This window comes from Lonchura striata, chromosome 35, assembly GCF_046129695.1.
Source record: "Lonchura striata isolate bLonStr1 chromosome 35, bLonStr1.mat, whole genome shotgun sequence".
NCBI lineage: Eukaryota > Metazoa > Chordata > Aves > Passeriformes > Estrildidae > Lonchura > Lonchura striata.
In genome coordinates this window covers 134,519-149,988 of record NC_134637.1, presented here as the reverse complement: position 1 = coordinate 149,988, position 15,470 = coordinate 134,519, and the positions used below count along the sequence as shown (strand labels likewise).

Sequence of the window (15,470 nt, the reverse complement as noted above, 5' to 3'; positions counted from 1 at the left end):
CCCCCTCCGCTGGCCCCGCCCCCTCAGGCCCCGCCCCCTCTCGTGGCCCCGCCCCCCGCGGGTCGCGGCTCCGCCTCCACGGCGCGTTCGCGGGGGCGGGGCCGGGGGGGGCGGGGCCGGACCTGGCGCTGCTGCGGCTCCGCCCCTCCCCCCGCTGGGGGCCGAGGCTCCGCCCCCTCTGCGCCCCCTACCGGGACCACCCGGGACCCCCGAAAACCCGCCCGGGCACCTGCTGGGCGCTGGGAACAGGTGAGCGCACCCAAAACTCACCTGGGCACCCAAAATCCATCCAAAACTCACCTGGGCACCCCAAAATCCATCCAAAACTCACCTGGGCACCCCAAAATCCATCCAAAACTCACCTGGGCACCCAAAAAACTCACCTGGGCACCCCAAACACTCACCTGGGCACCTCAAAATCCATCCAAAACTCACCTGGGCACCCCAAAAATACACCCAGAACTCACCTGGACACCCAAAAATCCAACCAAAACTCACCTGGGCACCCCAAAATCCATCCAAAACTCACCTGGGCACCCGAAAATCCATCCAAAACTCACCTGGGCACCCAAAAATCCATCCAGAACTCACCTGGGCACCCCAAAATCCATCCAAAACTCACCTGGGCACCCCAAAATCCATCCAGAACTCACCTGGGCACCCCAAAAAACAACCTGGGCACCCAAAAACTCACCTGGGCACCCCAAAATCCATCCAAAACTCACCTGGGCACTCCAAAATCCATCCAAAACTCACCTGGGCACCCAAAAATCCACCCAGAACTCACCTGAGCACCCCAAAATCCATCCAGAACTCACCTGGGCACCCCAAAATCCAACCAAAACTCACCTGGGCACCCCAAAAATACACCCAGAACTCACCTGGGCACCCCAAAAATACACCCAGATCTCACCTGGGCACCCCAAAATCCATCCAAAACTCACCTGGGCACCCCAAACACTCACCTGGGCACCCAAAAACTGACCTGGGGACCCCAAAAATACACAAGGGAACCCAAAAACTCACCTGGGCACCCCAAACACTCACCTGGGCACCCAAAAATACCCCCAGAACTCACCTGGGCACCCCAAAAATACACCCAGAACTCACCTGGGCACCCCAAAATCCAACCAAAACTCACCTGGGCACCCCAAAATCCAACCAAAACTCACCTGGGCACCCCAAAAATCCATCCAAAACTCACCTGGGCACCCCAAAATCCATCCAAAACTCACCTGGGCACCCCAAAATCCATCCAAAAATCACCTGGGCACCCCAAACACTCACCTGGGCACCCCAAAAACCCGCCTGGGCACCCAAAAACTCACCCCAAAATCCACCCAAAAACTCACCTGGGCACCCCAAAATCCATCCAAAACTCACCTGGGCACCCCAAAAACCCACCTGGGCACCCAAAAACTGACCTGGGCACCCAAAAACTCACCTGGGCACCCAAAAACTCACCTGGGCACCCCAAAATCCATCCAAAACTCACCTGGGCAACCGAAAAACTCAGCTGGGCACCCCAAAAATGCACCTGGAACTCACCTGGGCCCATTTTGGGCCATTTTGGGCCATTTTGGGCCCATTTTGGCCCATTTTGGGCCCATTTTGGCTCATTTTGGCTCATTTTGGCCCATTTTGGCTCATTTTGGCCCATTTTGGGCCCATTTTGGCCCATTTTGGCTCATTTTGGCTCATTTTGGGCTCATTTTAGCCCATTTTGGGCCCATTCTGGCCCATTTTGGCTCATTTTGGCCCATTTTGGCCATTTTGGGCTCATTTTGGCCCATTTTGGCCATTTTGGCCCATTTTGGCCATTTTGGGCCCATTTTGGCCCATTTTGGGCTCATTTTGGCCCATTTTGGGCACACCTGGGGCTCCCCCCAGACCCCTCGGACCCCGCCTGGCTCCGCCCGGTGCAGGTGTGGCCCCGGCGCTGCCCCGGAAACGCCGAAAACGCCGAAAACGCCGAAAACGGCCCCGAAAACGGCCCCGAAAACGCCGAAAACGCCGAAAATGGAACCAGAAACGCCGAAAACGGCGGAAACGGCCCCAAAATCGGCGCCGGGAGCTTCTGCATCGACGGAGACGCCCCCGAGCAGGTGCCAGAGGGGATTTGGGGAGAATTCCGGGGATTTTGGGGAAATTTGGGAATTTGGGGGGGAAATCGGGGGAGATTTTGAGGAAAAATTGGGGGAAATTGGGGAAAAATTGGGGAAAAATTGGGGAAAATGGAGGAAATTGGAGGAAATTTTGAGGGGAATTTGGGGGAAAATTTGGGGGAATTTGGGGGAAAATTTGGGGAAAAATGGAGGAAATTAGAGGAAATTTTGAGATATTTGGGGATTTGGGGGAAAATTTGGGGGAAATTGGGGAAATTTTGGGAAAAATTGTGGAAATTGGAGGAAATTTGGAGGGGAATTTGGGGGAAAATTTGGGGAATTTGGGGGAGGTCTTGAGGAAAAATTAGGGAAAAATTGGGAAAGAATTGCAGAAATTGGAGGAAATTTTGAGGGGAATTTGGGGGAAAATTTGGAAATTTGGGGGATTTGGGGATTTGGGATTTTGGGGAAATATGGGAGGAATTTGGCAAAATTTTGGGGAAAATTGGGGGAATCCTGGGGAATTCACTTTTGGGGAAAACTGGGAGAATTTGGGGGAGTTTTGGGAAATATTTGGGGGAAATTTGGGATTTTGGGGGATTTGGGATTTTGGGTTATTTTGGGATATTTTTGGGGTTGATTTTGGGGCACTTTTGGGGCATTTTTGGGGAATTTTGGGGTCAATTTTGGGGCATTTCGGGATCATTTTTGGGATGGTTTTTGGGGCATTTTGGGACCATTTTTGGGGCAGTTTTTGGGGCATTCTGGGACCATTTTTGGGGCGATTTTTGGGGCATTTTGGGACCATTTTTGGGGCAGTTTTTGGGGCATTCTGGGACCATTTTTGGGACAGTTTTTGGGGTATTTTGGGACCATTTTTGGGACAGTTTTTGGGGCATTCTGGGACCATTTTTGGGACGGTTTTTGGGGCATTTTGAGACCATTTTTAGGGCATTTTGAGACCATTTTTGGGACGATTTTTGGGGCATTTCGGGACCATTTTTAGGGCGGATTTTGGTCTATTTTGGGTCCCCTGGGCTCAATTTTCGGGGAATTTTTTCGGGGTTTTTTAAATCCAACTCAACCCGTTTTTATTTTATTTTTGGGGACCCCCCCAGGCGGATTTCCTGGGGTCCCCCCTGGCCTGCGAGGAGCGGGGGCTGGGGCTGATTTTGGGGCAGTTTTGGGGAATTTCTGAGGAAATTTGGGGGCATTTCAGGGCCAGTTTTGGGGTTGATTTTTGGGTGGTTTTGGGGCATTTCGGGACCATTTTTGGGGCCGTTTTTGTGGCTTTTCGGGGCATTTCAGGGCCAGTTTTGGGGTTGATTTTGGGGTGGTTTTGGGGCACTTCAGGGCCATTTTTGGGGCCGTTTTTGGGGCATTTTGGGACCATTTTTGGGACGGTTTTTGGGTTATTTTGGGACCATTTTTGGGACCATTTTTGGGATGGTTTTTGGGGCATTTCGGGACGATTTCTGGGACAGTTTTTGGGGCATTTCAGGACCATTTTTGGGGCAGTTTTTGGGGAATTTTGGGGACCATTTTTGGGGCATTTTGAGACCATTATTGAGACGATTTTTGGGGCATTTTGGGACCATTTTTGGGACGGTTTTTGGGACGGTTTTTGGGTTATTTTGGGACCATTTTTGGGATGGTTTTTGTGGCATTTCGGGACCATTTTTGGGACAGTTTTTGGGGCATTTTGGGACCATTTTTGGGGCATTTTTTGGGGCATTTCAGAACTATTTTTGGGGCAGTTCTTGGTATATTTTGGGTTCCCTGGGCTCAATTTTTGGGCCGTTTTTTTTGGGTTTTTTTTTTAATCCAACTCAACCAGTTTTATTTATTTCTTAATTTTTATTTTTGGGGGACACCCCCCCCCACCCCAGGCGGATTTCCTGGGGTCCCCCCTGGCCTGCGAGGAGCGGGGGCTGGGGCTGATTTTGGGGCAGTTTTGGGGAATTTCTGAGGAAATTTGGGGGCACTTTTGGGGCATTCTGGGGTTGACTTTGGGGTGGTTTTGGGGCATTTTCAGCACCTTTTTTGGGACGGTTTTTGGGGCATTTTGGGACCATTTTTGGGGCCGTTTTTGGGGCATTTCAGGACCATTTTCGGGGTTGATTTTGGGTTTATTCTTGCACACTTTGGGGTCAGTTATGGGGTTGATTTTGGGATGGTTTTGGGGCATTTCTGGACCATTTTTGGGGCATTTTGGGACCATTTCTGGGACAGTTTTTGGGGCATTTCAGGACCATTTTTGGGGCAGTTTTTGGGGAATTTTGGGGACCATTTTTGGGGCATTTTGAGACCATTATTGGGACGATTTTTGAGGCATTTCGGGACCATTTTTGGGACGGTTTTTGGGACGGTTTTTGGGTTATTTTGGGACCATTTTTGGGATGGTTTTTGTGGCATTTCGGGACCATTTTTGGGACAGTTTTTGGGGCATTTCGGGACCATTTTTAGGGCGGATTTTGGTATATTTTGGGTTCCCTGGGCTCAATTTTTGGGCCGTTTTTTTTGGGTTTTTTTTTAATCCAACTCAACCAGTTTTATTTATTTCTTAATTTTTATTTTTGGGGGACACCCCCCCCCCCCCCAGGCGGATTTCCTGGGGTCCCCCCTGGCCTGCGAGGAGCGGGGGCTGTGGTTCCTGCTGGGCGTGGCCGCCCCCCCAGCCCCGGGGGTCCCCCCGAAATTCACGGCGCTGCCGCCCCACGAGCGCTGGATTTCGGGGGTCGCCCGCGAGGTTCTGTTCGCCGAGGTCCCCCCGGACCCCCGGCAGGAGGAGCTGGAGGAGCTGCAGGGGGACCCCGAGAGCGCCCCCGAGGGGCCGCGGCCGGAGCGCGACGACGACGACGAGCCCGAGTTCTGGGGGGGCTGGGGGCGCAGCGGCCATGCAGGGAGCCCCGAAAATTCGGGGAGCCCCGAAAATGTGGGGAGCCCCGAAAATTCGGGGACCTTCGAAAATTCGGGGAGCCCTGTGACGTCACCAAAACCCGAAAATTCGGGGAGTCCTGAAAATTCGGGGAGCTCCGAAAATTCGGGGAGCTCTGAAAATTTGGGGAGCCCCGAAAATTCGGGGAGCCCCGAAAATGTGGGGATCTCAGAAAATTCGGGGAGGCCCGTGATGTCACCAAAACCCGAAAATTTGGGGAGCCTCGAAAATTTGGGGACCTCCGAAAATTCAGGGAGCCCCGAAAATTCAGGGAGCCCGGAAAATTCGGGGAGCCCCGAAAATTCGGGGAGCTCCATGACATCATCAAAACCCGAAAATTTGGGGAGCCTCGAAAATTTGGGGACCTCCGAAAATTCGGGGAGCTCTGAAAATTCGGGGAGCCCCGAAAATTTGGGGAGCTCCGTGACGTCATCAAAACCCGAAAATTTGGGGAGTCCTGAAAATTTGGGGAGCCCCGTGACGTCACCAAAACCCAAAAATTCAGGGAGCCCAGAAAATTCGGGGAGCCCCGAAAATTTGGGGACCTCCGAAAATTCGGGGAGCCCCATGACGTCACCAAAACCCGAAAATTTGGGGAGCCCGGAAAATTCGGGGAGCCCCGAAAATTTGGGGAGCCCCATGACGTCACCAAAACCCGAAAATTCGGGGAGCCCCGAAAATTTGGGGACCCCCAGGACGTCACCGGACCCCCCAAATAATTTGGGGACCCCCCCCGAAAATTGGGGCGACCCCAAACCCCCCCGAGACCCCAAAATTCCCTGAAAGAAAATTTGGGGGTGAAAGGAAAGGGGGGGGAGGGGTCGGCCCCTCCCCCACCCCCGGATTTTGGGGGGTTTTGGGGATTTTTGGGGATTTTTGGGCAATAAAAGGTGGTGGAGATGCAGAGACCCCGACTCGGGTTTGGGTTTTATTTTGGGGGGGGGTCCCCCAAAAAAATTGGGGAAATTTTGGAAATTTGGGGCTTCACCTCCCCCCCTCCCCTAAAAAAAAAAAAGCTCAAATCGCCTCAAATTGCCCCAAATTTAATCCCGAAATCCAAAATTTTACGCGAAATCACTCCCAAAAAACCAAAATCCCCACTAAAAACCCAAAATCCTCCCAAAACCCCCCAAAATTTCCTAAAATATCCACAAAAACCCAAAAGCGCCTCCAAAAAACCCAAATCCACCCCAAAACGCCCAAAAAAGACTAAAATATCCCCAAAATAAGCCAAAACTCCCTAAAAATCCCAAATTCCCGAAAAAACCCTTAAGCCACCTGAAAAAAAATCCCAAAAAATCCCCGAAGTCCCAAAATTTCCCCGAATCCCCAAAATCCTCCCAAAAAACCCCGAAATTTCCCCAAATACCCAAAATCCTCCCAAAAACCCCAAAAATTTCCTCCAAACCCCAAAATCCTCCCCAAAAAATCCAAAAGTTCCCCAAATCCTCCCCAAAACCGGGAAAATTTCCCAAAATCCTCCCAAAAAAACCCAAAATTCCCTGAACCCCCAAAATCCTCCCCAAAACCCCCAAAAAAATCACTTAATCCCCAAAATCCTCCCAAAAACCCCAAAATTTCCCCAAACCCCAAAATCCTCCCCAAAAAATCCAAAATTTCCCAAAATCCTCCCAAAAAACCCCGAAATTCCCTGAAACCCCAAAATCCTCCCAAAACCCCCCAAAATTTCCAAAAATCCCCAAAATCCTCCCAAAAAAAACCCAAAATTCCCACAAAACCCCAAAATCCTCCCAAAAATCCCCCAAAAACCCCCAAAATCCTCCCAAAAACCCCCAAAATCCTCCCAAAAAACCCCAAAATCCCCCAAAATTCCCCCCGCCCCTCCCCCCCTTTGTGGCTCCCCGGCCGCGCTTTGGCCACGCCCCCTTTCCCCCATCCCCCCTTTCAGCCAATCAGCGCCTTCCCCGCCTCCGGGCTCAGCCAATCAGCGCGGGGCCCTCCCCGGAAGCCCCGCCCCCCTCCGCCCCTCCCCCACCGCGGCCGCGGCGCCGCCGCCGCTCCAGGTAAGGAATTTTGGGGGATTTTGGGGGATTTTGGGCTTTTTTTGGGATTTTTGGGGCATTTGGGGGATTTTTGGGGATTTTGGCGGATTTTGGGGATTTTTGGGGATTTTTTTTGGCATTTGGGGGCCCCTCCCCCACCCCCCGAAATCATCCGGCCCCTCCCCCACTCCTCCCCCCGAAAAAAATCCCGGGAAAAAAAACAATAAAAAGGCTCAAAAATCCGAAATTTTAAAAAAATAATAATAAAACAAAAGGCCGGAAAACCCCCCAAAAAAATCTCCCAACCTCCCCCCAAAAAAAGTCAAAAAAGGAAAAAAAAACACCCAAAAAACTAAAAAAAAGACAACCAAAAAACCCTCCAAAAAAGCCAAAAATGTGAAAAAGAAAACCCAAAAAAACCCGAAAAAAACCAAACAAAAATAAACCCAAAAAACCCAACAAAAGCCCCCCAAAAAAACAAAAAAAAAACACCAAAAAAAAGCGAGAAAAAAATCCAAAAAACAGGAATTTCCCGCCCCTTCCCCACCCCAAAAAAAATCCAAGCCAAAAATGCAAAAAAACAAAACAAAACAAACCCAAAAACAACAAAAAACCCCAAAAAATCACCCCAAAAACCGAAAAAGAGCCCAAAAGAACCCAAATAAAACCTCCTGTAAAACCCAAAAAAAAACTCCACCAAAAACCCCAAAAATACCAAAAAAAATCCCCCAAAAAACCCAAACACAAAAATCCCAAAACCAAAAAAACCCACCCAAAAAACCCCAAACATAAAAAATCCCCAAATATCCCAAAAATACAAAAAAACCCGAAAAAAAACCCCAAAGAAGCCCAAAAATACCCCAAACGCAAAAAAACCCCAAAACCCCCGAAACCCCCAAAAAACCAACAAAAATACAAAAAAACACCCCAAAAAACCCCAAACATAAAAAATCCCTAAATACCCCAAAAATACAAAAAAAAAAAAACCCAAAAAACCTCCAAAGAAATCCAAAAATGCCTCAAACCCAAAAAAACCCAAACCCCAAAAAATCCCCAAAATCCCCCCCAAAAAACCCACCAAAAAAACCCCAAAAAACGACCAAAAATCCCCCAAATATTTAAAAAAACCTCACGGGATTTCCTGCCCCTCCCCCACCCTGGGAATTCCCAAATTTCCCCCCAAAACATTATTTGGGGTCCCCCAACCTCAAAAAAAACCCCAAAAAACCCCAAAAATTGGGAATTTCCCTCCCCCAAAATCGTTCTGGCCCCTCGTCCACCCCTCTAAAAAAATAAAAAAAAATCCAAAACAAAAAAACCCAAAATATTAAAAAAAAAAAACCTGAAAAAAATCTTTAAAAAAACCGAAAATGGGAATTTCCCAACCCTCCCCCACATCCACCCAAAAAGAAAATCCTGGGGAAAAAAAAGCCAAAAAAAACCCCAACAAAAAAAAGCCAAAAATGCAAAAAAAACCCCAAAACAAAAACCCCCAAAATATTTTTTCAAACTCAAAAAAAACCAAAAAAAAAAACCCTTGGGAAAAATTCTTTAAAAAACCCAAAAATGGGAATTTCCCACCACTCCGCCACATCCACCCCCAAAAAAAAAAAATCCCGGGGGAAAAAAAACAACCAAAAAACCCCAAAAAAACAAAACAAAAAAACAAAAAAAAATTTAAAAAAAAAATTAAAAAACAAACAAACAAACAAACAAACAAAAAAGAAAAAAGAAAAAGAAAAAAAGCTCAAAAATGGGAATTTCCCGCCCGTCCCCCATCCCAAATTTTCTAATTTTTTTGGATTCCCAAATTTTCCCTCCAAAAATAATCCGGGGGCCCCTCCCGCGTCACAAAAACCCCCCAAAAAAATTCCCGGGAAAAAAAAGCCCAAAAAAGCAAAAAAAAAAAAAAAAAAAAAAAAAATTAAAAAAAAAACCAAAAAACCCCAAAAAAATTTAAAAAAAACGAAATCATAAAAAAAACCCCAAAAACCCCAAATTTTCCCCCTCCCCCCCCCCCAGGCACTTCCCATGATGCACCTGGAGGCGCCGGCCACGCCCTGAGCGCACCTGGAGGCGGAGCCATGCCCACTGACGTCACTTCCGCCTCAAGCCCCGCCCACCGCGCACCTGGTGACGTCACTTCCGCCTCAAGCCCCGCCCACCGCGCACCTGGTGACGTCATTTCCGCCCCAGGCCCCGCCCACCGCTCACCTGGTGACGTCATTTCCGCCCCTGGCCCCGCCCACCGCTCACCTGGTGACGTCATTTCCGCCCCTGGCCCCGCCCACCGCTCACCTGGCGGCTCCCAGGCCTCACCTGGCGCTGGCCCCGCCCACTCAAACTCAGGTGAGCGCCCCCGCTCAGGTGAGGCCACGCCCCCAGGTGAGGCCCCGCCCCCAGGTGAGGCTCCACCCCCAGGTGAGGTCCCCCACTCAGGTGAGCGCTCAGGTGAGGCCCCGCCCCCAGGTGAGCGCTCAGGTGAGCGCTCAGGTGAGGTCCCACCCCCAGGTGAGGCTCTGCCCCCAGGTGAGGCCCCGCCCCCAGGTGAGGTCCCACCCTCAGGTGAGCGCCCAGGTGAGTGCCTGACCCCAGGTGAGGCCCCGCCCCCAGGTGAGCACCCAGGTGAGGCTCCGCCCCCAGGTGAGTGCTCAGGTGAGTGCCTGACCCCAGATGAGGTCCCACCCCCAGGTGAGGCCCCGCCCCCAGGTGAGGCCCCGCCCCCAGGTGAGCGCCCAGGTGAGGCCCCACCCATAGGTGAGGTCCCACCCTCAGGTGAGCGCCCAGGTGAGGCCCCGCCCCCAGGTGGGGCTCTGCCCCCAGGTGAGTTCCCACCCTCAGGTGAGCGCCCAGGTGAGGCCCCGCCCCCCGGGCAGCGCCCGCTCACCTGCCCGCAGTGCCCCAAGGCCTTCGCCCAGGCCGGCGCCTTCCGGAAGCACCTGCGGGGCCACGCCGGGCTCCGCCCCCACAGGTGCGGCTCCTGCCCCAAGGCCTACGCCGAGCGCAAGGACCTGCGCAACCACCTGAGGGCGCACACAGGTGAGGGGGGGACACACCTGGGCACACCTGGGACACACCTGGGGCACCCAAAATACACCTGGGACACACCTGGGACACCCAAAATACACCTGGGACACACCTGGGGCACCCAAAATACACCTGGGACACACCTGGGACACACCTGGGACACCCAAAATACACCTGGGACACACCTGAGGCACACCTGGGCACACCTGGGCACTGCGCAACCACCTGAGGGCGCACACAGGTGAGGGGGGGACACACCTGGACACACCTGGGGCACCCAAAATACACCTGGGACACACCTGGGACACCCAAAATACACCTGGGACACACCTGGGACACACCTGGGACACACCTGGGGCACCCAAAATACACCTGGGACACACCTGGGGCACCCAAAATACACCTGGGACACACCTGGGACACACCTGGGACACACCTGGGACACACCTGGGGCACCCAAAATACACCTGGGACACACCTGGGGCACCCAAAATACACCTGGGCACACCTGGGGCACCCAAAATACACCTGGGACACACCTGGGACACACCTGGGACACACCTGGGGCACCCAAAATACACCTGGGACACACCTGAGACACACCTGGGGCACACCTGGGGCAGACCTGAGGCACACTGGGACACAGCTGAGGCACTCCTGGGATTGGGAACACACCTGGGAACACACCTGGGGCATGGGGACACACCTGAGACACACCTGGGCACACCTGGGACACACCTGAGGCACACTGGGACACACCTGGGACACACCTGGGGACAACTGAGGCACACCTGGGGCACCCTGAGACACACCTGGGACTGGGAACACACCTGAGACACACCTGGGACACACCTGGGGTTACCTGGGACACACCTGGGACACACCTGGGGTACCTGGGACACATCTGGGACACACCTGGGAACACACCTGGGACTGGGAACACACCTGAGACACACCTGGGACACACCTGGGGTACCTGGGACACACCTGGGCACATCTGGGACACACCTGAGGCACACCTGGGACTGGGAACACACCTGAGACACACCTGGGACACACCTGGGGGTACCCGGGACACACCTGGGCACACCTGGGACACACCTGGGGGTACCTGGGACACACCTGGGCCACACCTGGGACAGGGAACACACCTGAGACACACCTGGGACACACCTGGGGTTACCTGGGACACACCTGGGCCACACCTGGGACACACCTGGGGTACCTGGGACACACCTGGGCACACCTGGGACACACCTGAAGCATAACAGGACACACCTGGGCTCACTTGAGACACACCCCGCCCCCCCCTTACCCCGCCAGGTGAGCGCCCCTACCTGTGCGCCGAGTGCGGCAAGAGCTTCGGGCGCTCGTCGTCGCTGTCGTGCCACCAGCGCATCCACGCGGCGGCCAAGCCCTTCCCGTGCCGCCTGTGCGGCAAGGCCTTCACGCAGCTCTCCAGCTTCCAGAGCCACCAGCGCGTGCACACCGGCGAGCGGCCCTACCTGTGCCCGCAGTGCGGCCGCACCTTCGCCGACCCCTCCAGCTTCCGCCGGCACCAGCGCGCCCACCAGGGCCTGAAGCCGCACGGCTGCGCCGACTGCGGCAAGGCCTTCCGGCAGCCGGCCGACCTGGCGCTGCACCGCCGCACGCACACCGGCGAGCGGCCCTGGCGCTGCGGCGACTGCGGCAAGGCCTTCGCCGCCTCCTGGGACCTGAAGCGGCACCGGCTGACGCACTCGGGCGAGCGGCCCTGGCGCTGCGGCGAGTGCGGCAAGGCGTTCGGCGAGCGGGCGGCGCTGGGCAAGCACCGGCGGACGCACTCGGGCGAGAGGCCGTTCGCCTGCGGGCGCTGCGGGAAGGGCTTCGGCGGCGCCTCGGCGCTGCGCAAGCACGAGAGGACGCACGGCAGGGAGGAGGGGGCGGCGGGGGGAAATGTGGCCGCCGCTGGGGGGAGCGGTAATATGGCCGCCGGCGGGGGGGGCGGTGCGGGTGACGGCAAAATGGCGGCCGGCGGGGGGGGTAATATGGCGGAGGTCAAAATGGCGGCTCTTGGGGGGAGCAATATGGCTGATGTCAAAATGGCCGCCCTTGTGGGGAGCAATATGGCTGACACCAAAATGGCCGCCATTGGGGGGAGCAACATGATGGACATCAAAATGGCCGCCATTGGGGGGAGCAATATGGCTGACTCCAAAATGGCCGCCGTTGGGGGGAGCAATATGGTGGACGTCAAAATGGCCGCCGTTGGGGGGAGCAACATGATGGACATCAAAATGGCCGCCATTGGGGGGAGCAATATGGCTGACACCAAAATGGCCGCCGTTGGGGGGAGCAATATGGTGGACGTCAAAATGGCCGCCGTTGGGGGGGGCAATATGGTGGATGTCAAAATGGCGACTGTTGGGGGGGGCAATATGGTGGACGTCAAAATGGTGGCTCTTGGGGGAAGCAACATGGCGGATGTCAAAATGGCGGCTGTTGGGGGGAGCAACATGGTGGATGTCAAAATGGCCGCCATTGGGGGGAGCAATATGGCAGACATCAAAATGGCCACCGTTGGAAGGGGAAATATGGTGGACATCAAAATGGCGGCTCCTGGGGGAAGCAACATGGCAGATGTCAAAATGGCCGCCATTGGAAGGGGCAATATGGCTGATGTCAAAATGGCGGCTCTTGGGGGGAGCAATATGGTGGATGTCAAAATGGCCGCCACTGGAGGAAGCAATATGGCTGCCGTTGGAGGAAGCAATATGGCTGCCATTGCGGGACACAATATGGCCGACACCAATATGGCTGTTGCTGAGGGGAGCAATATGGCTGCCGTCGGGACAAACAATATGGCGGTCGTTGGGGGAAAGAATATGGCTGCCGTCAACATGGCCGCCGTTGTGGGGAGCAATATGGCCGACACCAATATTGCCGCCATGTTGGGAGCCAAAATGGCCGACACCAATATGGCCGGCGTTAGGAGAAACAATATGGCGGATGTCAATATGGCCGCCATGTTGGAAGCCAAAATGGCCGACACCAATATGGCCGGCGTTAGGAGAAACAATATGGCGGATGTCAATATGGCCGCCGTTGGAGGAAACAACATGGCCGCCATGTTGGGAACCAACATGGCCGAAGCCAAGATGGCGGCGAGGCCCCGCCCCTTCCCCTGCCCCGTCTGTGGGCGGGGCTTCGCCTCGGGGGCGGGGCTGAGGCGGCACCAGCGACGTCACGGCCCCGCCCCCTCGGGCTCGGGCTAAGCCCCGCCCCCGGGTGGGCGTGGCTTGGGGAGGGGCGGGGCCGGGCTTGGCCACGCCCCCCGCGCGCGTCAATAAACGCTGAGTCAGCAACGGCGGCTGCGGCTGATTGGGGGAGGGGGCGGGCCCCAAAAACCCCCGAAATCGGCCCAAAAAATGTCCCGGAAACGTTCCTGAAATGTCCCAAAAATGTTCCCGAAATGTCCCAAAAATTCCCCAAAAATGTTCCCAAAAAGTCCCCAAAAATGTCCTGGAAACGTTCCTGAAATGTCCCAAAAATGTCCTGGAAATGTTCCCGAAATGTCCCAAAAATATCCCGGAAATGTTCCCGAAATGTCGCGGAAACGTTCCTGAAATGTCCCAAAAATGTCCTGGAAATGTTCCTGAAATGTCCCCAGAAATGTCCCGGAAATGTTCCCGAAATCGGCCCAAAAAATGTCCCCGAAATGTCCCAAAAATGTCCTGGAAATGTTCCCGAAATGTCGCAGAAATGTTCCCGAAATGTCCCAAAAATGTCCCGGAAATGTTCCTGAAATGTCCCCAAAATTCCCCAAAAATGTCCTGGAAACGTTCCTGAAATGTCCCAAAAATGTTCCTGAAATGTCCCAAAAATTCCCCAAAAATGTTCCCAAAAAGTCCCCAAAAATGTCCTGGAAATGTTCCCGAAATCGGCCCAAAAAATGTCCCGGAAACGTTCCTGAAATGTCCCAAAAATGTCCCGGAAATGTTCCCGAAATGTCCCGGAAATGTTCCTGAAATGTCCCAAAAATGTCCTGGAAATGTTCCTGAAATGTCCCCAAAAATATCCCGGAAATGTTCCCGAAATGTCGCGGAAACGTTCCTGAAATGTCCCAAAAATGTCCCGGAAATGTTCCCAAAATGTCCCGGAAATGTTCCCAAAGTGTCCCAGAAATGTTCCTGAAATGTTCCCAAAATTCCCCAAAAATGTCTCGGAAATGTTCCCAAAATGTTCCCAAAATTCCCCCAAAAATGTCCTGGAAATGTTCCCAAAATGTCCCCGAAATTTCCCCAAAATGTCCCAGAAATGTTCCCAAAATTCCCCAAAAATGTCCCGGAAATGTTCCCGAAATGTCCCCAAAATTCCCCAAAAATGTCCCGGAAATGTTCCCGAAATGACCCGGAAATGTTCCTGAAATGTCCCAAAAATTCCCCAAAAATTAAAAAAGAAAGTTCCCCAAAAATGTTCCTGAAATGTCCCAAAATTTCCCCAAATTCCCCCAAAATTAACCAAAAAAAGTTCCCCTAACATCACCAAAAATCCCCAAAATGTCCCAAAAATTCCCCAAAATTGCCTTGAAAATGTCTCGGAAATGTTCCCAGAAATGTTCCCGAAATGTCCCAAAAATGTCCCAGAAATGGTCCCGAAAGTCCCAAAAATGTTCCCGAAATTTCCCCAAAATTCCCAAAAAAAAAGTTCCCAAAACGGCCCCAAAAGTCTCCAAAATGTGCCAAAATCCCCCAAAATTAAAGAAAAAAGTTCCCCAAACAGCCCCAAAACCCCTCAAAATGTCCCCAAAATGGTCCCTAAAATTGCCCAAAAAATGTCCCTGAAAATCTCCAAAATGGTCCCAAAAAAACCCCAAAATTCCCGCAAAAAATCCCAAAAAACCCCAAAGTGTCCAAAAACCCCAAAATCCCCCATGGGACCGCCCCAAAATCCCAATTTTCTTCCCAAATCTCCTAAATAATCCCCTGGAATCCCCAAAAATCCCCCAAAATCTCCCCAAATCCTAAATTTCCCCAAATCCCTCCAAATTCTGCCAAAATCCCCCAAATCTCCCCAAAACGCCCCAAAATCCCCAATTTTCTCCCCAAATCTCCCTAAACCCTTCAAAATCCCCCCAAATCTCCCCAAAATCCCCCAAAATCCTCCAATTTCTCCAATTTTCTCCCCAAATCCCCCAAATCTCCCCAAATTCCCCCCAAATCCTCCTAAATTCTGCCAAAATCCCACAAAATCCTCCAATTTCTCCAATTTTCTCCCCAGATCCCCCCAAATCAACTTAAACCCTTCAAAATCCCCCAAAATCCCCCAAATCCTCCAAAATCCTCCTAAATCCCCCAAATTCCCTCCAAATCCTGTCAAAATCCCCCAAAATCCTCCTAAATCCCCCAAAATCCCTCC

At 52.8% G+C, this 15,470-nt stretch overlaps 1 protein-coding gene and 1 long non-coding RNA gene across 2 annotated transcripts; both read left to right on the top strand.

Moving 5' to 3' along the window:
• The first annotated feature begins 176 nt into the window (after nucleotides 1–176).
• On the top strand, nucleotides 177–3,259 carry LOC144247879 (uncharacterized). The gene is made up of 3 exons (XR_013341351.1): nucleotides 177–249; nucleotides 1,891–2,105; nucleotides 3,224–3,259. It is a non-coding gene; the product is annotated as an uncharacterized LOC144247879 (long non-coding RNA).
• Nucleotides 3,260–9,719: 6,460 nt separating this feature from the next.
• On the top strand, nucleotides 9,720–13,417 carry LOC116184700 (uncharacterized). Its single transcript, XM_077789533.1, has 3 exons — nucleotides 9,720–9,785; nucleotides 9,875–10,085; nucleotides 11,397–13,417. Exons 1-3 carry the CDS (start codon nucleotides 9,720–9,722, stop codon nucleotides 13,325–13,327), a joined length of 2,208 nt encoding a protein of 735 aa, XP_077645659.1. The 3' UTR covers nucleotides 13,328–13,417.
• Nucleotides 13,418–15,470: the final 2,053 nt, after the last annotated feature.

Coding starts and splice junctions, on each gene's coding strand:
- LOC116184700 (XM_077789533.1), top strand. CDS start 9,720: ATGAGGTCCCACCCCCAGGTGAGGCCCCGCCCCCAGGTGAGGCCCCGC. Junction 9,786..9,874: donor GCCCCCAGGTGAGCGCCCAG/GTGAGGCCCCAC, acceptor CCCCCAGGTGAG/TTCCCACCCTCAGGTGAGCG. Junction 10,086..11,396: donor CCACCTGAGGGCGCACACAG/GTGAGGGGGGGA, acceptor TTACCCCGCCAG/GTGAGCGCCCCTACCTGTGC.